This window comes from Chiloscyllium punctatum, chromosome 49, assembly GCF_047496795.1.
Source record: "Chiloscyllium punctatum isolate Juve2018m chromosome 49, sChiPun1.3, whole genome shotgun sequence".
In the NCBI taxonomy this organism is placed as follows: Eukaryota; Metazoa; Chordata; class Chondrichthyes; order Orectolobiformes; family Hemiscylliidae; genus Chiloscyllium; species Chiloscyllium punctatum.
Genome location: NC_092787.1, coordinates 28,171,652 through 28,192,386, shown reverse-complemented (window position 1 = coordinate 28,192,386; position 20,735 = coordinate 28,171,652). Strand labels below are relative to the sequence as shown.

General features: G+C 43.8%; 1 protein-coding gene across 3 annotated transcripts in view; it reads right to left on the bottom strand.

The window, feature by feature from the left end:
- Positions 1 to 19,803, bottom strand: part of LOC140469488 (serine/threonine kinase-like domain-containing protein STKLD1) — a 31,186-nt gene extending 11,383 nt beyond the window's left edge. For 2 of the 3 annotated variants that reach the window (XM_072566044.1, XM_072566046.1), the window contains exons 1-5: positions 19,736 to 19,803; positions 19,500 to 19,586; positions 12,726 to 12,770; positions 7,478 to 7,552; positions 5,987 to 6,091 (exon numbers count right to left, since the gene is read on the bottom strand). In XM_072566044.1, the coding sequence (XP_072422145.1) occupies positions 5,987 to 6,091; positions 7,478 to 7,552; positions 12,726 to 12,770; positions 19,500 to 19,586; positions 19,736 to 19,750 (327 nt within the window). In that variant the 5' untranslated portion in view covers positions 19,751 to 19,803. Of the gene's footprint in view, positions 1 to 5,986; positions 6,092 to 7,477; positions 7,553 to 12,725; positions 12,771 to 13,023; positions 13,306 to 19,499; positions 19,587 to 19,735 lie in introns of those variants that run through there. The other variant, XM_072566045.1, reaches the window with a different exon arrangement.
- Positions 19,804 to 20,735: the final 932 nt, after the last annotated feature.

Here is a 20,735-nt window from a genome sequence, read left to right as displayed (position 1 = left end):
TTGTGGACTGGGACTCTACGATTGGTGCAAATTTATCTGAATTAATGGGGTATTGTCCAGTGCTTCCAGTACTAATCGCCATTGGGCACTCTCCAGAATCAAATGAAATGGGGATCATGTTTGCTTATGATGCCCTCCATAGCTTAATATCTGGGCTCACACATGAGCATTAGTCACTTATGTGAGGTATGAAGTTATTGACATCTACAAATTTCTTCATGTTCAATGATATGATAGCTGTTCATCTCTGAAGGTCTTCACTAATGACCACAGGGGTGTTTTCTAGCAGGCATCAGTAGTTAATGCATGGATAAGGAACTCCTGGTCAATTGTTTCTCCAAATTTCCATTATCACCACCTTCTCAAAATCTTTACAACTAATCTGTTCTCATCGTCTGTGATTGTCATGTCCTCCCCCAGTTCAATAAAGATCCATGGCATAATTTTCCATGTAACATGCCTCATGAAAAGCTCACTGGTTCAGCATCAGCTGACATGGCCGTGGAGAGGATGCAAAGGCGATTTACTAGAATGGTTCTAGTAAAGCATGACCCAAGTCTTCCCATGGCCGGTCACTTTAATGCAGCATCCTGCTCACATACCCACTTGTCTGTCCTCGACACACGACAAGCAACATGAATTCGACTGGGACAACACTACCATTATAGGGCAAGCCAAACAGAGAACAGCTAGGGAATTCCTAGAGGCATGGCACTCATCCACAGACTCTATCAACAAACACATCGACCTGGACCCAATATACCGGCCACTGCAGTGGACAGCTCGAACTGATAACCGGAAGCGGCAGAGACAGGTCACTATAAATACCAGAGAAAACAGCACAGAAGCGCTTCACAGGAGGCTCCCAAGCACTGAGGATGTCACCGAGACAGGGGACGAAACGTTTGCAAGACAAATTCCCAGCTCGACGAACAGAACCACAACATACTTGGCACATTCTCACTGAGCTACCAGGAGCAATAGAAAACCTGTTGCAAAAGTAACAATAATATTGGGGAATGCTCTTTGGAGGGTCGGAGGGACTTGTTGGGCCGAAGAGCCTATTTCCACATTGTAGGGAATCCAATCTAATCTAATCTTAATTTGTGACAAACACAAAATTAGGGGTAGAGCTAATACCAAGGAAAATGGATAGATATAATAAAGTTGAGTTTTGCAAGATGATGGGAATAAAATGTCATAACTTTTGAGAGATGAGATGACTTCCACACTTTTTTTGACGGCTGAACAAACTGATTTTGGAAAAGCCAGTCTACTAAAAACAAAGCCTGTGAAGTTGTCCATCTTCAGTGGTGTGGGATGATTTCTGGTCATGCCATGTATCTATGGCTGATACCTGCTTTAGAACCTCTGAAACTGTGTGTCACTGTAATGAAAATCTCCTGCATATGGCTGATGTTACCATTATCAATACAGTGCTGAAAAATGTGTTGCTGGAAAAGTGCAGCAGGTCAGGCAGCATCCAAGGAGCAGGAGAATCGACATTTCGGGCATGAAGAAAGGCTTATGCCCGAAACGTCGATTCTCCTGCTCCTTGGATGCTGCCTGACCTGCAGTGCTTTTCCAGCAACACATTTTTCAGCTCTGATCTCCAGCATCTGCAGTCCTCACTTTCTCCTAATTGTCAATACAGTGTCCTGCATATCATGATAAACTACCAGAATGGATATGTAATAGATAAGCATGTAATTGACAAGTAATGTTCAATAAATAAATGCAAGGTGATATATTTTGATTGGAAGAATAAGGAGACCAAATATTCCTTGGAAAGTATAAGCCTAAACTGGATAACTACACAAATTACTAAAAGCAGTGATGTAGAATTAACGAAACCATGAAAATATAAACAAACACTAGAAAAATGGAACTGAGAAGTTACATTAAATTGGTATATAACTTTGAAAGAAAAAGCAGAGTATTGTGGATTCTAGAGATCTGAAATAAAACAGAAAATCCTGGAGAAATGAGCAACTCTGGTAGCATTTAGAGTCATAGAGATGTACAGCATAGAAACAGACCCTTCGGTCCAACCCGTCCATGCTGACCAGATATCCTAAATCAATCTAGTCCCATTTACCAGCACTTTAAATGGTGACAGCCTTTAAATGCTGTAATTGTACCAGCCTCCACCACTTCCTCTGGCAACTTATTCCATACACACACCACCCTTTGCATGAAAACGTTGCCCCTGAGGTCCCTTTTAAACTTTTCCCCTCTCACCCTAAACCTGTGACCTCTAGGTTCTGGACTCCCATACATCAGGGAAAATACCTTTCCTAGTTACCCTATCCACATCCCTCATGATTTTATGAACCTCAATAAGGTCACAAGTCAGCTTCCACTGCTCCAGAGACTATAGTCCCAGCCTATTCAACCACTCCCTATAGCTCAAATCCTCCAAACCTGGCAATATCCTTGGAAATCTTTTCTGAACCCTTTCAACTACATCCTTCCGATAGGAGGGACACCAGAATTGCACACACTACCCAAAGTGATCTAACCAATATCCTATACAGCCGCAACATGACCTCCCAACTCCTGTACTCAATACTCTGAACTATATAAAAAAAACAAAAGAGAAAACGCTGGAAAATCTCAGCAGGTCTGGCAGCATCTATAAGGAGAGAAAAGAGCTGACGTTTCGAGTCTAACTGACCCTTTGTTAAAGCTTAGACTCGAAACATCAGCTCTTTTCTCTCCTTACAGATGCTGCCAGACCTGCTGAGATTTTCCAGCATTTTCTCTTTTGGTTTCAGATTGCAGCATCCACAGCAATTTGCTTTTATATAAAAAAAAGCATACCAAACACCTTCTTCACTATCCTATCTAACTGCGACTCCACTTTCAAGGAACTACGAACCTGCACTCCAAGGTCTCTTTGTCAACAGAATTCCCCAGGACCTTCCCATTACTTAAAGTCCTGCTAAGATTTGCCTGTCCAAAGTGCAGTACCTCACACTTATCTAAATTAAACTCCAATTGCCACCCCTCGGCCCATTAGCTCATCTAATCAAGATTTGTTGTACGCTGAAGTAACCTTCTTCGCTGTCCACCACACTTCCAATTTAGGTGTCATGTACAATCTTGCTAACGTTAATTCCTATGTTCACATTCAAACCATTTCTATAAATGACAAAGGGCAGTGGACCCAGCACCGATCCTTGTGGCACACCACTGGTCACAGGCCTCCAGTCTGAAAAGCAACCCACCACCACCACCCCCTGTCTTCTACCTTCGAGCCAGTTCTGTATCCAAATGGCTAGTTTTCCCTATATTCTGTGAGATCTAATCTTGCTAACCAGTCTACCATGAGGAACCTTGTTGAACACCTTACTGAAGTCCACACCAATCTCATCTACTGCTCTACCCTCATCAATCCTCTCTGTTACTTCTTCAAAAAACTCAATCAAGATTATGAGACATGATTTCCCACACACAAAGCCAGGTTAACTATCCCTAATCAGTCCTTTCCTTTCCAAATACATGTCCATCCTGTCCCTCAGGATTCCCCCCAACAACTTGTCCACCACTGACATCAGGCTCACTGGTCTATAGTTCCCTGGCTTGTCCTTACCACCCTTCTTAAACAATGGCACCATGTTAGCCAATCTCCAAACTTCTGGCACCTCACCTGTGACTATCAATGACACAAATATCTCAGTAAGAGGAACAGCAATCACTTCCCTAGCTTCCCGCAGAGTTCTAGGGGATCCTGGGGATTTATCCACTTTTATGTGTTTCAAGGCATCTAGCACTTCCTTCTCTGCAATATGGACATTTTTCATCTATTTCCCTACATTCTACATCTTCCATGCCCTTTTCCACAATAAATACTGATGCAAAATACTCATTTAGTATCTCCCCTATCTCCTGCGGCTCCACACAAAGGCCACCTTGCTGATCTTTGAGGCACCCTCTTCTCTCCCTAGCTAACCTTTTGTCCTTAATGTATTTCTAAAAAATCCTTGGATTCTCCCTAACCCGATTTGCCAAACCTATCTCATGTCCCCTTTTTGCCCTCCTGATTTCTCTCTTAAGTATACTCCTATATGTATATACTGCCTTTATATACTCTTCTAAGGATTCACTTGATTTATTCTGTCTATACCTTACATATGCTTCCTTCTTTTTCTTAATCAAACTCTCAATTTCTTTAGTCATCCAGTATTCCCTTTACCTACCAGCCTTTCCTTTCACCCTGACAGGAATATACTTTCTCTGAACTCTTGATATCTTATTTCTGAAGGCTTCCCATTTTCCTGCTGTCCCTTTACCTGCGAATATCTGCCTCCAATCAGCTTTTGAAAGTTCTTGCCTAATACCTTCAAAATTGGCCTTTCTCCAATTTAGAACTTCAACATTTAGATCTGGTCTATCCTTTTCCGTCATTATTTTACAACTAACAGAATTATGGTCGCTGGCCCACTGACACCACAGTCACCTGCCCTGCCTTATTTCCCAACAATAGGTCAAGTTTTGCACCTTCTCTAGCTGAAGGTGCAAACCACATACTGAATCAGAAAAGTTTCCTGTACACACTTAACAAATTCCTTTCCATCTAAACCCTTAACACTATGGCAGTCCCAGTCTATGTTTGGAAAGTTAAAATCCCCTACATAACCACCCTATTATTTTTACAGATAACAGAGATCTCCTTACCAATTTGTTTCTCAATTTCCCTCCGACTATTAGGGGATCTATAATACAATGCCAATAAGGTGATCATCCCTTTCTTATTTCTCAGTTCCACCCAAATAACTTCCCTGGATGCTGTAATGCTATCCCTAATCAAAAACACCAGTCCTCCCTCCTCTCTTGCCTCCCTTTCTCTCCTTCCTGTAGCATTTGTATCCTGGAACATTAAGCTGCCAGTCCTGCCCATCCCTGAGCAACGTTTCTATAATTGCTATGACACCCCATTCCCATGTTACTAACCATGCCATGAGTTCATCTGCCTTGCATTGAAATAAATGCAGTTTAATTTATCAGTCCTACCTTGTTCTCTGCTTTGTCCCTGCCTGCCCTGACTGATTGACTCATCTTTATTCTCAACTGTGCCAGTCTCAGATTGATCTCTTTCCTCACTATCTCCCTGGGTCCCACCCACTGCCCCCCTTACTAGTTTAAATCCTCCGAGCAGCTCGAGCAAATCTCCCTGCCAGTATATTAATCCCCTTCCAATTTAGGTGCAATCCATCCTTCTTGTACAGGTCACTTCTACCCCAAAAGAGCTTCCAAAGATCCAAAAATGTGAATCCTTCTTCCATCCAACAGGTCCTCAGCCATGTATTAATCTGCTCTATCCTCCTATTCCTGCCCTCACTAGCTTGTAGCACTGGGAGTAATCCAGATATTATTACTCTCAAGGACCTCCTTTTTAAATTCCTGCCTAACTCTCTGTAATCTCCCTTCAGAATCTCAACCTTTTCCTTTCCTATGTCATTGGTTCCAATGTGTACTATGACCTCCTGCTGACCCCTCTCTCCCTTGATAATATTCTGTACCCCCTCCGAGATATCCTTGATCCTGGTACCAGGGGAGCAACACACCATTCTGATTTTTTGCTGGTGGCCACAGACTCATCTGTCTGTACCTCGGACTAGAGACTCCACTAACACAATCGATTTCTTGAAACCCGACATACCTCTCATTGCATTTCACCAGATTCAAACATTATCTCTCCTTCCTTTCCATAGATGCTGCTGGGCTGTTGAACTTCCCCAGCAATTTCAGTTCTTATTTCAGATCTCCAGCATCCACAGTTCTTTTTTGTTTTATTAAAGAAGGTGTCGGCAAATCAGCAGCTTACATTACACCCTGCCTAAAATGGGCTGTTGATCTGTTATCATTTACTGCTATAATTACATATGAATCTCAGATGAAAGTTAGCAGTCAGCTATTACTTTGCCTCTTTGTATTTAGAGAAATGAGAAGCTAGTTGAAAGACTTTCCTCTTCCATCTTACCATCTCCCTGATTTTCCTCTTCATCTGTCTCTTGGTCTGGATGACTGAAGCCAGGTCTCCCACAGGAGAATAGTCCATGACCATACAAACTGTGACAGCTGACACCTGAACAGCAAACAACAACAACAAAAAATGAAGGATAAAAAACTGGAGTGCATCCCAGCTACCTTGAAAGTACGGGAAAAGCTTGCACTTATCTAGAGCCTCTCACACCTCAGGACATTATAAGCACTGTACAAACAATTAAGTATTTGTTGCTTGTGCAGTTGCTGTAACAATGTTCAGAAAGAGAAAAACATTTTTATATAACATGAACTCAAGAAATGAGATTATTGAACAAATTTGCTACTTATGTTGATGTTAGTTGAGAGATAAACATTGGTCCAAGACACAAAGGAGTACATCTGTGCTTTTCAGCAAAATTGTTCTGTTGGATCTTTCACATCCAGTTGAGAGGGGAAACGGAAGCTCAGTTTAATACTTCATTTGAAATATACCACTGTAAGAGTGTAATGCTCCCTCAGAACTGCCTTTCTGACAGTACAGCACTCCCTTAGCACTCACCCTCTCACAGCGCAGCACTCCATCAGAACTTACCCTCCAATACTGCAGTGATGCCTCTTTACTGCCTCTCTGACTCTATAACAAACCCTTTGTAGTGAAGCATTCCTCAGTACTGGCTCTCTGACAGTGCAGCACTCCCTCAGTATTGGTTCTCCAACAGTACAACACTTGCTCAATACTGCGTCTCTGTTAGTTCAGCACTCCCTCAGTACTACCTCTCTGGCAGTATGGTGCTCACTCAGTACTGCTTCTCCATCTATGCAGCAGTCCCTCAGCACTGCTTTTCTGATACTATAGTGCTCCTTCAGTATTGATTTTCAGACAGTGCAGCATCCTGTTACAACTGGCCCTCTGACAGAGCACCACTCATCACCACTGCTATGTAATTTGTGGGAAATCTCTGGATTCGAAGTCAGAGGCAACAATACTATGCATGAGGCTAAGCTGCTGTTATTACCGTAATAACTAGCAGAAACCTAAAGTGTATTCAGTGTTAGCCTGGATGCTGTGATCAGATTTCTGTATTGGGTTGAAACTATAAATTCCTGCATCCAAAATAAGCCAATGTCATCAACTAGTACTGGGAGTGATTCCTGAACATTATTTAATGTGAACTTAGATAAATGCTGTAATGTTTGGATGAAATATAGTTTACTTAGGGCGTAAGTTGAGATGCTGACCAGGAGAACACTGAAATAGTCAAATCTAAAAATGACAAAAGCAGGGTGAGTGCTTCAGAAGCAGATGATCCCAGTTATAGCCATGTTAGCCAAGGCAGGGCTTAAATCATTCTACTCAGCAGAATCTGGCTGACTTTGCAAACTGTATTCAACATCTCATCAGGCAGGAGCTCACCCACTAACTGATTAGAGAGGACAAGAGAATATGATTACAGATACAGAATTGTCAAGCAATTGCACCTCGTACCTCATGATCCCAAGAAACAAATATCTCCTCATAATGGCAGATATTAGGATGATCCAGTTTTAACATGATCATTGTCTATGAAAAGAAAAGATGACAAATTAACATAGGATGACATGTCATTGATATAAAGCCACTAATGTACACAACCATTATGCTAAAAATGGCTTCCTTTGACACATGCACCATTGTCACTGCTCATCTCTCTAACTGATGCACGAGTACAGGAATAGAATAAAGCAGAATCATTACATTCAAAACCATTCTACACCCCAGAGTAAAGATCCCTCTACTCTTTTAAACTGAAAGTAAAGTTCCCCAACAGAGTGAAGCTCTGTAGTGATTGGAATGGGGGTCAGATAGGTCTTGTTGAATATGAGATCCCTCACTGGGGCTGTTAACCTGGGTCAACTAGGGAGCCCTGGCTGACAGATATAAACAGGAGTGTCAGGCGTTCTGCTCACTCTAGGAGCTGGCTCAGTGCTAGTTGGGTCAGTGTCAACTACTAAATAAAGGGTAACCTGGTGACAGGATATCAGCCTCTGGACAGTTATTTCAGTGACAATGAGGGAAAACAGCATGCTCACAAAGACAATTTGTTCACAACAACAGTCTTTGAGTTGAGCAATCCTTCTGCCTGCTTGCGGATCCACAGCATTTTCGGTTATTAGGAACCTAACTTTCCCAGAGGCACCAGATACTAAGAGTTGACTCATATAGCTTTAATATTTTATTACTCCAAGCCTCCCCTAATTCTGAGATGCTACTGCTTTTATTCAGCGGTTCAAGAATCAATGGAATCCATATCAGGATTTTTGATGGGTTTAAGAAGACTGACAAGAGGCATGTGACTTTGAGTTAATCCTGAATGAGATGCTGAGAGACAGTTTGGTATTTGGTATTAATGATGTAACCATGCAAAAGTGCCTACTAGCTGAAGCCCAACTGGACTTCAAACAGGCACTACAACTGGCTTTTTCGTTAGAAAATATGGCAGGCAGACCATGAGAACTACAGGACATCCCAGTGGAAGTGGATAGCCTCACCACAGAGAGTGGCATATTATGGTGAACAAGAGTGACATCCTGTGTAAAGGTTCATCAGGTTTCCAAAATGAAAATGCTGACAAGAGGTTATGCCTGGTGGCCAGGAATAGATACTGGATTAGTGGTGCTGGAAGAGCACAGCAGTTCAGGCAGCATCCAACGAGCAGCGAAATCAACGTTTCGGGCAAAAGCCCTTCATCAGGAATAAAGGCAGTGAGCCTGAAGCATGGAGAGATAAGCTAGAGGAGGGTGGGGGTGGGGAGAGAGTAGCATAGAGTACAATGGGTGAGTGGGGGAGGAGATGAAGGTGATAGGTCAAGGAGGATAGGGTGGAGTGAATAGGTGGAAAAGAAGATAGGCAGGTCGGACAAGTCAAGGAGACAGTAACTGAGCTGCAAGTTTGAAACTAGGATGAGGTGGGGGAAGGGGAAATGAGGAAGCTGTTGAAGTCCACATTGATGCCCTGGGGTTGAAGTGTTCCGAGGCGGAAGATGAGGCGTTCTTCCTCCAGGCGTCGGGTGGTGAGGGAGCGGCGGTGAAGGAGGCCCAGGACCTCCATGTCCTCGGCAGAGTGGGAGGGGGAGTTGAAATGTTGGGCCACGGGGCGGTTTGGTTGATTGGTGCGGGTGTCTCGGAGATGTTCCCTAAAGCGCTCTGCTAGGAGGCGCCCAGTCTCCCCAATGTAGAGGAGACCACATCGGGAGCAACGGATACAATAAATGATATTGGTGGATGTGCAGGTGAAACGTTGATGGATGTGGAAGGCTCCTTTAGGGCCTTGGATAGAGGTGAGGGAGGAGGTGTGGGCACAGGTTTTACAGTTCCTGCGGTGGCAGGGGAAAGTGCCAGAATGGGAGGGTGGGTCGTAGGGGGGTGTGGACCTGACCAGGTAGTCACGGAGGGAACGGTCTTTGCGGAAGGCGGAAAGGGGTGGGGAGGGAAATATATCCCTGGTGTTGGGGTCTTTTTGGAGGTGGCGGAAATGTCGGCAGATGATTTGGTTGATGATTTGCGAAGGTTTGTAGGGTGGAAGGTGAGCACCAGGGGCGTTCTGTCCTTGTTACGGTTGGAGGGGTGGGGTCTGAGGGCGGAGGTGCGGGATGTGGACGAGATGCGTTGGAGGGCATCTTTAACCACGTGGGAAGGGAAATTGCGGTCTCTAAAGAAGGAGGCCATCTGGTGTGTCCTATGGTGGAACTTGTCCTCCTGGGAGCAGATACGGCGGAGGCGGAGAAGCCAGGAATAGATGCTGACTTAGCTGCATTGGTGGGGCAGTGCCCAGAGTGCCAACGAGGATAAAGATTACCACCAGCAGCTCCCCCACATTTGTGGGAATGGCCAGGTAAACCCCGGACTCTGTTACATGTTGACTATGTTGGTCCTTTCATGGGTTCAATTTTCTTGGTCATTGTGAATGCCCATTCAAAATGTTTGGGCTTACACGGAGTTCATTGAGCAAAATCAGAGATGACTACTAAACTGTGAGTATCATTCGCGATACAGAGACTCCCAGAAGTATTGTTCAGGGTCAATAGGACATCATTTACTAGCAGGGATTTTGAGTATTTCCCAAAGTCAAATGTTATTCAGCATTTCAGACACTTCCATACCATTCATTATCCAATGGTGGAAAAGCAGTCCAAACGTTGAAGGCAGGTTTAAAGAAAGTCTTCAGCTTCACTCAATATCAAACTATCCTGTTTTCTGTTCAATTACAGGACCATCCCTCACGCAACTACAGGGATAGCTCCAGAGTTGCAGATGGGAAGAAGACCACCATACCAGGTGAAACCTGATGTTCATGGACTCGGGGAGGAGTTGGAACAGCAACAGGAATGCTGGCCACATGCCTCCTCTAAACGAGAGAGACAGTTTATTTCAGGGGACAAATTCTGGTGTCGAAACCATGAAAATGGATACAAGGCAAGGTTGATGCGAGGTCATATCCCATGACAAAAAAAGTCCGGATTGGCAATGCGATCTTAAATAAATATGTGGATCACATGAAAACTGCTACCTCACAATCTGGGCAGGAGAAAAACCTATCTTCTCCTTCACGACAGCCAAAAAAGGCTGTCAGAAACCATGTGTTGTTCCCCTCTATCTACTGTTGAAGTAACCTCATAGTCCAAAATTGATGCAACCTCCATACAGTTACTGCCTGAAGAAGAGGAGGAATCTCTCCCTATACACTCCAGGCACAGGAGACAGGCTACAGTCTGGTACACACCACTGTGTCCAAATCACAATCAGAGGAAGCGGACCTGGGGCAAAACATCCCAGGAGAAGATACATCTCAGACTGGCGGTGGAGGTGAAATGTAGTGATTGGAAAGAGGGCCAGCAGATCTCGCTCAGTTTGAGACCCTTGATTAGCCCAGATTAACAGCCCCAATCTGGGAGCCCTGGCCAACAGATATAAACAGGAGATTCCGAGTCTCCTCCCTCTATGGACTAGCTCTGAGCTGGCTGGTCAGAGTCCATGTACTAAGCATGTGTAAATAAACTGTGACTTGGTGATAGGACACTTGCCTCTGGGCCATTTTTTCAAGGTGCCTCTGCATTGTCCCCATCAACCACTCCCAGAGAGGGACAGTATAGATTGATCTAGAGTAAAGTTTACTCTACACTGTAAGAAACAAAAATAGAATTGCTGGGTAAACTCAGCACATTTGGCAGCAACTGTGAGAGAAAAGAGACTTACTGTTTCAAGTTCAGTGACCCTTCTCCAGAACTGATAAGAACCAGGAAAAGGTGGTATCGATGCTGATGGCAGGTGGTGGGCAGGAAAATTAGTGAACAGATAGGTGGAGGCAAAACCCAGAGAGAGAGGCAAAGGGATTGTTGACAATTAGCCAGAGACAAGAAGCCAGATAGATAATACTATGGGTTAAAAGTTGAAATTGGATTGGCTGTGCTGAAAACAACCCATGTCATGCTTTAAAATTATTGAACTCAATGCTGAGTCCTGAAGGCTGAGTAAGGTCCCAAGTGAAAAATGAGATGTTGTTCCTCCAGTTTGTGTTGAACCTCGCTGGAGCACAGCAGGAGGCCTGAGAGAGATATAATGGCATAGAAACATGATGGTACGTTGAAGTAAACAATTGGGATCATTTTTACAGACAGAACATCAGTGTTCTGTAAAGTAGTCACACAGTCTGTGTTTTGTCACCCCAATGTAGAAGTGAAACAGGCAAGTGCTGCACTTTACCCCCTCAATATCTAAGGTCCCCCACACACCTTCCAGGTAAAACAGTAGTTTGCCTGCACTTCACACAACCTAATCTACTGTATTCGTTGTTCAGTGTGGTCTCCTCGACATCGGGGAGACAAAGGCAGACTGGGTGACTGCTTTGCAGAATAAACTCAGTCTGTCCATAAAAATGACTCTGAGCTCCAGTTCCTTGCCACTTCAGCACATCACAATGTTCCTATTCCAAGATTTTTGTCTCAGACTTACTGCAGTGCTTCAGAAAAGCTCAACACAACCTAGAAAAACACCACCTCAGTTTCTGCATAAGAACCTTACACAGTCTTCAGGACGCAACATCGAGTTTAACAATTTTAAAGATTGAGCATCTCCCATGATGTCTATTACCATTCCCCACATCCCCAGGTCCCATCATAACATGAGTTCCTTTCAACACTGTCATCAATTACTCATAACTTCATTTTCACCTATTCTCCTCTCTTCTTCTCTGGCTTGCTACGAACAAACCCTATGCATGCCTACCTTCTCTTTCTCTGGATTCCATCACCACCTATCACTCACTTTTCAGCACCTCCCAAAGAAACTATTCCCAACCGCAGTCCGTGTCACCAACAAAAATACCACCTTCTTGTCAGTTTATCAGTTTTGAAGAAGAGTCACTATACTTGAAACATTGATGATGTTTTACCTCCACAGATACTGCCAGAGCTGCTGTATTTTTCTGACAATTTCTGAATTTATTTGTTTCAGATCTTCAACATCCACAATTCTTTGGTTTTTTTTCACTCTACAATGTCCCCATCAGCCACTTCAAGGTCAACAGTGTTAGATGCAGAGTAAAGTTCTCGCTACATTGTCCCCAAACACTTCCAGTTATCCATAGTACATGGATAGACACTAAGTAAAGCTTCCTTGACCCCGATGTCTACACTCTGTGCATTATAGATTAACCCTGTCGTGTACACTGACCCCTGCAATTTAGGCTACATACTTACTTCTTCCATAGCACGATTGGCAGTTGCCTCATCCATAAATTCAACCTAGTTTTACGAGATGGGGAGAAATGGAATATAGTCAAGATTAAGTGCCTGAAGGACTGCAGTCAACATAGAATTACATTGGGTTATAGAATTATATAGCACGGAAACAGACCTTCTGTCCAATTCGTCCACTCTGACCAGATATCACAACCTGACCCTAGTCCCAATTGCCAGCATTTGGCCCATATACCTCTAAACCCTCCCTATTCATATACTAATCCAGATGCCTTTTAAATGTTATAATTGTACTCACCTCTACCACTTCCTCTGGCAGCTCATTCCATGTGTGCACCACTCTCCTTGTGAAAAAGTAACCCCTTAGGTTCTCTTTAAGATCTTTCCCCTCTCACCTTAAAACCATTCCCTCTAGTTTTGGACTACCCCACCCTGGAAAAAGGATCTCACCTATTCACCCTGTTCATGCCCCTCATGATTTTATAAACTTCTATAAGGTCACTCCTCAGTCTCCAATGCTTCAGAAAACTCAGCTTATTCAGCCTTTCCCTATAACTGAAACCTCCGGACTCAGCAACAGCCTTGTAAATCTTTCCTGCACCCTCTCAAGTTTAACAAGATCTTTCCTGTAGAAGAAGGACAGAATTGCATGCAATATTCTAAAAGTGGCCTCACCAATATGCTGTAAAGCAGCAACATGACATTCCAACTTTCACATCTAAAATTTTGACCAATGAAAGCAAGTGTGCCAAATGCCTTCTTCACTACCTCATCTCTCTGTGACTCCACTTTCAAGGAACTATGCACCTGCACATCCATGTCTCTGTTTGACAACACTCTCCAGGCCCTGTCATTAACTGTGTAACTCCTGCCCTCACATACCACACCTCACTTTTTTTTAAATTTCAAAAATATACTTTATGCAAAAAATTATTTTGATAGCTATACAATTGGTCATGTCATTCTTATGCACACATTGCATTTCTTTACATACAGAGTTCAGAATTAATCATTTGTATGTACAAGTCTGTACACTGACCATCCAGATATTTAGGTGAGGTGTCAGCAGGGCCTGATTACTGAGAGGGTGTCCTGTTCTTCTTAGGCAGGCAGACCTTACACAGTGGTCTTTCCCCACTGCGCCTTGGCGAAAGCTGCCCCAAACTTCAGCATGTCCCTCAACACGTAGTCCTAGACTTTGGAATATGCCAGTCTGCAACACTCAGTCGGGGTCAACTCCTTCAGTTGGAAAATCAACAGGTTTTGGACAGACCAAAGAGCACCTTTGACCGAGTTGATGATCCTCCAGGCACAGTTGATGTTTGTCTCAGTGTGCATCCCGGAGAACATACCGTAGAACACGGAGTCCCGCGTCACAGAGCTGCTCAGGGTGAATCTCGACGAACACCACTGCATTCCTCTCCAGAATTCCTTTGCATAGGCATATTCCAGAAGGAGGTGTGTGACCTCAGCTGCCACTCATCAGCCCACCAGCTCATCTGATCAAGGTCCCACTGTACTCTGAGAAATACTCTTTACTATTCATTACACCACCTATTTTGGTGTCATCTGCAAACTTACTAACCTATGCTCTCCTATGTAGGCATTACATTTCACACAAACAGTGGAAAGTCAGACTCATCCGGGAGGGGGAAGCCCAACATAAAGAACAGCCTCAACAACATGTTTAAATTGTTCTCTTAATGTAGCAATAACCCAAAGGCACCTCACTGAAGCAATCAAACAAAATCTGACACCAAGCTCGCAAAAGGAAATATCAGGATGCCGATCAAATGCTTGCTTAAGTGGACAGGTTTTAACCAATGTCTTAAAAGAGCGAAGAGAGCATTTGGGTGCACAGTGTGTGATTAGCCTGACTAAGGTGTAGTATGTGAGTGAACTGCAGAATGGGAAGAAACCTCTAGAAGCTGCTGAATGTTCAATGTTTTAATTTAATGAGCAGGTAGACAATTACAGTTATTTTAATCAATCTATTCAGACTTGTTATGACACACATCCATGGCAAGTTTGACTTGAACGCAGACCTTCTGGCCCAGAAGTAGGGCGACAACCATTATACCACAAGATCCTTTAGTAAGGCAACTATATTGTGAGTTTAAGGCTTTCTTCCTCAAAATATTGTCAGTAGGTTCTGGGAAAATAGAGGTCTTGCATTAAATGTAGATCTTAACCAGTTAAATAAATGTATCTTTTTCCAGAATTTCCTAATGCGTTTTTCCACACAGATATTCCATAACAAATGCCTCCTGCTTACTCACACTGAGGCCTCGGATGCCACATTGGCTGTGACTCCTCATCCAGTTTTCAATCATAGGATAATTGGTTATTTCCTGTCTTTCCCTAAATCTGTCTAGCTTCCCACTTTCCAGCAAGCAGAATATCCAATCCACTCCCTGCCTCCATAACCATAGTGCCAAGGGAACATACATGGAATCCTCTGCTTGGGCTGAGCATAAAGTCCCGATTTCCTTCGCTAATTTCCGAGCCTCCAGTAATTACAGAGCAGCTTTGGCCTCCCTCATGGAAAGTGTCAGTTTCAACAACTCCACCGTCCGCTCCAGCTTGGCCAGGCACTTTTCAATCTCAATCGCCATGAACTGATGCCTGCGCTGTAGAATCCTGCCGACTGTGCCAGACATGTAACATTAAGATTTGAAAAGCCCCAAAGATCATGAGGCAGACATTATTTATTCCCTTTGTATCAATATATTACAAACAGGAAGGAAAATTAGGGATCAAGAAGAAACTACCGAGAGTCTGTACATGGAAAAAAAGCCTGAGAGTTAAGATGCTGTTGGCAAACCACTCACTATGATTATGAGTATGCTTGTCCACCTAGGAACATCCATATCACTGGTTATGGGTTCAAGGTGTGCTCGCATGGCTAATGAGCCCAATCCTAGAGCCACATCTCCAATTGAATGCTTGCACATGTGTCAGGAAGTGGGATTGGTCCTTGGACCCAAGATTGTTAGCATCCCTTTCCAGGCTCCTTTCTGTACCCTATTTTGCCAATTGTATTCTTGAAGAATTGTGTCCCTTCAGACAGGAAAACCCTCCAAGTCAGTTTCTTCTGAGCAGGTATCTTCCTGGTATTCGTGTCTTTGTTGGATTACTTGAGGTAAGTTTCCTTTATCCTCCTCTGTTTGAGTGCCTTCTTGAACTGGGCAAAGAAACTTTGCTATAGCAGTCAGAGTTTAGACATCCTAAAAATGTGGCTGGAACCAGCAAAGTAGGTTTCTAATGATTACAGGATTGATGCTAGTGCTATTAGATTCTTCAAAGATACTGGCTTTCCAGCTGATACGGAGAATCCATCTCAAATAGTGTTGATAGTACTTCTCCAGGGCATCGAGATGGTGTCTATTTTTTTGAGCCATTTAGAAGAGTTGGAAGGACAACTATGTTATACACAAGGACTTTAGTATCAGTACTGATGTTGCAGTTGTTGAAGATTCTCAGCCACAGGCATCCAAAACAACATTTGCAGACTGGAGGCAGTGTTGAACTTCCGCATCAATATTAGCCTTAGATGAGAGATGGTTTCCCCCAAGTAGGGGAAATGTTCCACAATTGGAAGGATTTCTCCACTGATTTTTAATGGAAGAATAGACCTGAACTTGCCCTGAGACAAGTCTGTAAAGGATTCAAGGTTAAGACTGAGACTGGTTCTTCAGTATCTTCCACAAAAGTGTTAAGTGAGGTTTGAAGATTGTTTTGCCATCGTGCGGAGGTGTCATCCACGTACTGAAGTTCCACAACTGACGTCAGTGTTGTTTTCTTCTTGGATTTCAATCAGTTGAGGTTGAGACATTTTCTGTCCATCCTGCAGACAGCGTTCACACCATTGGAAAACCTTTTCTTGACAAGATGAAGAGAAGGATGATCGCAATATCACATTCCTGCTTGAATCCTGTCTTGACCTCAAAGCTTTCTGTCAGTACCGTCAATAAGGACCTTTGTTGACATCTCATCATGGAGGAGACAAAGGATGTTAATAAATTTCTCTGGACAGCGAGGCTTTGAGAGGGTCTTCCATAGCACTTCCTGAGTGACTGATTTGATCAAGGCTTTTCACTCAATGTAAAGTGATTGGTGCTGTTCCTGGCATTTCTCTTGGAGTTGCTGAACAGTGGAAGTCATGTTCATCGTTCCATGTTTGGTTGGAAGCCATACTAGCTTTCTGAAAGGATTTCCTCAGAGACAGGGAGGAGATGGTGAGGGAGGACTTGCGCAATTGTCTTTCTGGCGATGAAGAGTAGGGAAATTTCTTAGTAGTTCCAACAGACCACTTTGTATCCTCCCTTGAAGACAGTAGCAGTGATTGTAACTATGAGATTAGCAGGGATTTCGTCTTTGTCTCACATTTACAAGAATAATTGATGGAGATGTAAGGTGAGCTCTACTCTTTCAAATTTAAAACATTGGGTTGGAATCTTTGGTCTCTGTGCTCCCTCTCCCAACAGCTCTCCTTCCGTGTTTTTAACACACCTTTTTTTTTAATCCATAAGAAGGGAGTGTTCACTGCTCACCTGCCCTCCTGCACCATCATCACTTGCTGGTAGAAGTCCTGGCAAACTGTTCAACTCCCTTGCTCAGTACCACCTGCTCTGGGTGAAAGTCATTTTAAACTCTCCTCTAATCCTTCTACCAGTTATTTTAAATCTGTCTCCTTACTTATTGATCTCACAGCTAATAAAAATAGAGTGGATAGGAAGGACCTATCTCACTCCTGATAATTTTATTCATTTCACAGAAATCCAATTTCAGCCTTCTCTGTCTTAAAGTAAACAAACACAGCATCTCCAGCTTTTCATTAACACTAAAATTCTCCATTCCAAATAACATTGTCATAAATCTCCTGTCATTTCCAGCGTCACCACATTCTTTCTGTGATGCGATGACCAGAACTGTACAGTACTCTTGCTCAGGTCTACCTATTATCCACATCGGGACTATACTCTTCATAAGTATCTTTCTACCCTCTTCATTTAAACTGACTGAAATATCTGTTTGCTCATCCCTGACTCATTCATCTTGTTCTTTATTAACTGATTCCTACATCTGTTATTGAATGGCCTTATCAGCATTAAAACTGAATGAGGGGCAACTCCAGTTGATAAACAGGACCAAACTTTGTCCTCGAACAGAGGCGCTCTCTTAGCCATTTCAGAAGGCAATTGGGAGTCAACCAGTTCCTGCAGATCTGGAGTCACATGTTGGTCAGACAGGAAAAGGATGGGAGCATTCCTTCTCTAAAGGACATTAGTAAACCAGATACATTATTTTTTTTTAAATGACAATTGAAAAGTTTTAAAGTCCAGATTTTTACTGAATAATATTTCACCATCAACCACGTTGAAATTTGAATTGACATTCGGAGGACATTTGCCTGGAGTTCTGGATTCCCAGCACATTCTTCAAGTAAACACATTTTCAGTTAACGAATTGAGGGGTTGGCAATTAGAGCTGATGTGATGAAAAATTACTTCATTTGGGAGTGTTCTTTACAGCAGAGAGCTGTGGACGTGTGGTTATACAGTCATAGAGATGTACAGTATGGAAACAGACTCTTCGGTCCAACCCGTACATGGCAACCAGATATCTCAACCCAATATAGTCCCACCTGCCAGGACCCTCCAAACCCTTCCTATTTATATACCCATCCAAATGCCTCTTAAATGTTGCATTTTTACCAGCCTCCACCATTTCCTCTGGCAGCTCATTCTATACACGTACCACCCTCTGTGTGAAACAATTGCCCCTTAGGTCTCTGTTATATCTTTCCCCTCTCACCCTAAACCTATGCCCTCTAGTTCTGGCCTCCCCGATCCCAGGGAAAAGACCTTGTCTCTCTATCCTATCCATGCTCCTCACAATTTTGTAAATCTCTATAAGGTCACCCCTCAGCCTCCGATGCTCCAGGGAAAACAGCCCCAGCCTGTTCAGCCTCTCCCTATAGCTCAAATCCTCCAACCCTGGTAACATCCTTGTAAATCTTTTCTGAACCCTTTCAAGTTTGTTGAGTGTATTCAAAATAAAGGTCAATAGGTTTTTGGACAGATGGGAATTAAGGTGTTTGAGGTTAGTGTGTAAAAACGCAGATGAAATAAAAGGTCAGTCATGATTTTTTTGGTTAGCAGAACAGGTTCAGGACTGGAAGATTTGCTCATCCTCCTACTTCTAAAGTCCTGTCAATATCATATATAACTATGGAAACTCATTATATGTCATGTCACTGTGGATAGCAGTTTCATATCAACATGAATACTGTCCTGTCATCATGGATACCTATGTAAAGTCACTGTCAAAGCCTATATCATGCCACTGGGGTTACATATGTCATATCACCATGGATACACACATTATGTCACCATGGATACAAGAGTCACACCACCATGGAAACACACATTATGTCACCATGGATACAAGAGTCATATCACCATGGATACACACATTATGTCACCATGGATACATGAGTCACATCACTATGGATACACACATTATCACCATGGATACATGAGTCACATCACCATGGATACACACATTATGTCACCATGGATACAAGAGTCACGTCACCATGGATACACACATTATGTCACCATGGATACACACATTATGTCACCATGGATACAAGAGTCACGTCACCATGGATACACACATTATGTCACCATGGATACTTGTTGGGTCACACTGTGGATGTGTGTGTCATATTACCATGGATACCGGTGTCAATGTGGAGACCAGTCTTACCACTTTCATGGCAAATGTACTCTCATCTTCAATACGCTTCACGATGTGCACGAACCCATAGGTGCCTCTGGGCTCTGTTTTCTGAATCTGGATGGGAATGGAGCAGAGAGAGAGTTGCTGCACAGTAACTAAAACTCGGAATTCTTGCTGAAAAGTGTATTGTTAAGGAGAAGTTCGTTGGAAGGAGCGGGGATGGACCGCAACAGACCTCAAAATCCAGAGGGGGGGGGGTTTACCTCATACTTGTCCATGGCGCCGACGGCCGACGGACGACGGCTTTCCCGCCTTCCCGCCCGTTACCAGGGCAACCCAGCCCGCGCAGTGCACCATGGGGCCAAGGGAGGCCCAATAACACAGGCCGCTGGAGTCACCATCTCCGATAAAACACAGCACTTCATACATTTCCGTTCAATGTTTCGTCACATTTCACCCCCAATGACTCCTCCCATCGAGAGACCATGAGGGTCAAATCACCCCCAACCCCAATGTCCCCCAGAGAGACAATGATGATCAATTCACCCCCAACCCCAATGTCCCCCAGAGAGACCATGAGGGTCAAATCACCCCCAACCCCAATGTCCTCCAGAGAGACCATGATGATCAATTCACCCCCAACCCCAATGTCCCCCAGAGAGACCATGAGGGTCAAATCACCCCCAACCCCAATGTCCCCCATAGAGACCATGAGGGTCAAATCACCCCCAACCCCAATGTCCCCCAGAGAGACCATGAGGGTCAATTCACCCCCAACCCCAATGTCCCCCATAGAGACCATGAGGGTCAAATCACCCCCAACCCCAATGTCCCCCAGAGAGACCATGAGGGTCAATTCACCCCCAACCCCAATGTCCCCCAGAGAGACCATGAGGGTCAAATAACCCCCAACCCCAATGTCCCCCAGAGAGACAATGATGATCAATTCACCCCCAACCCCAATGTCCTCCAGAGAGAACATGAGGGTCAAATCACCCCCAACCCCAATGTCCTCCAGAGAGACCATGAGGGTCAATTCACCCCAACCACAATGTCCTCCAGAGAGAACATGATGATCAATTCACCCCCAACCCCAATGTCCCCCAGCGAGACCATGAGGGTCAATTCAACCCCAACCCCAATGTCCTCCAGAGAGACCATGAGGGTCAATTCACCCCAACCCCAATGTCCTCCAGAGAGAACATGATGATCAATTCACCCCCAACCCCAATGTCCCCCAGCGAGACCATGAGGGTCAATTCA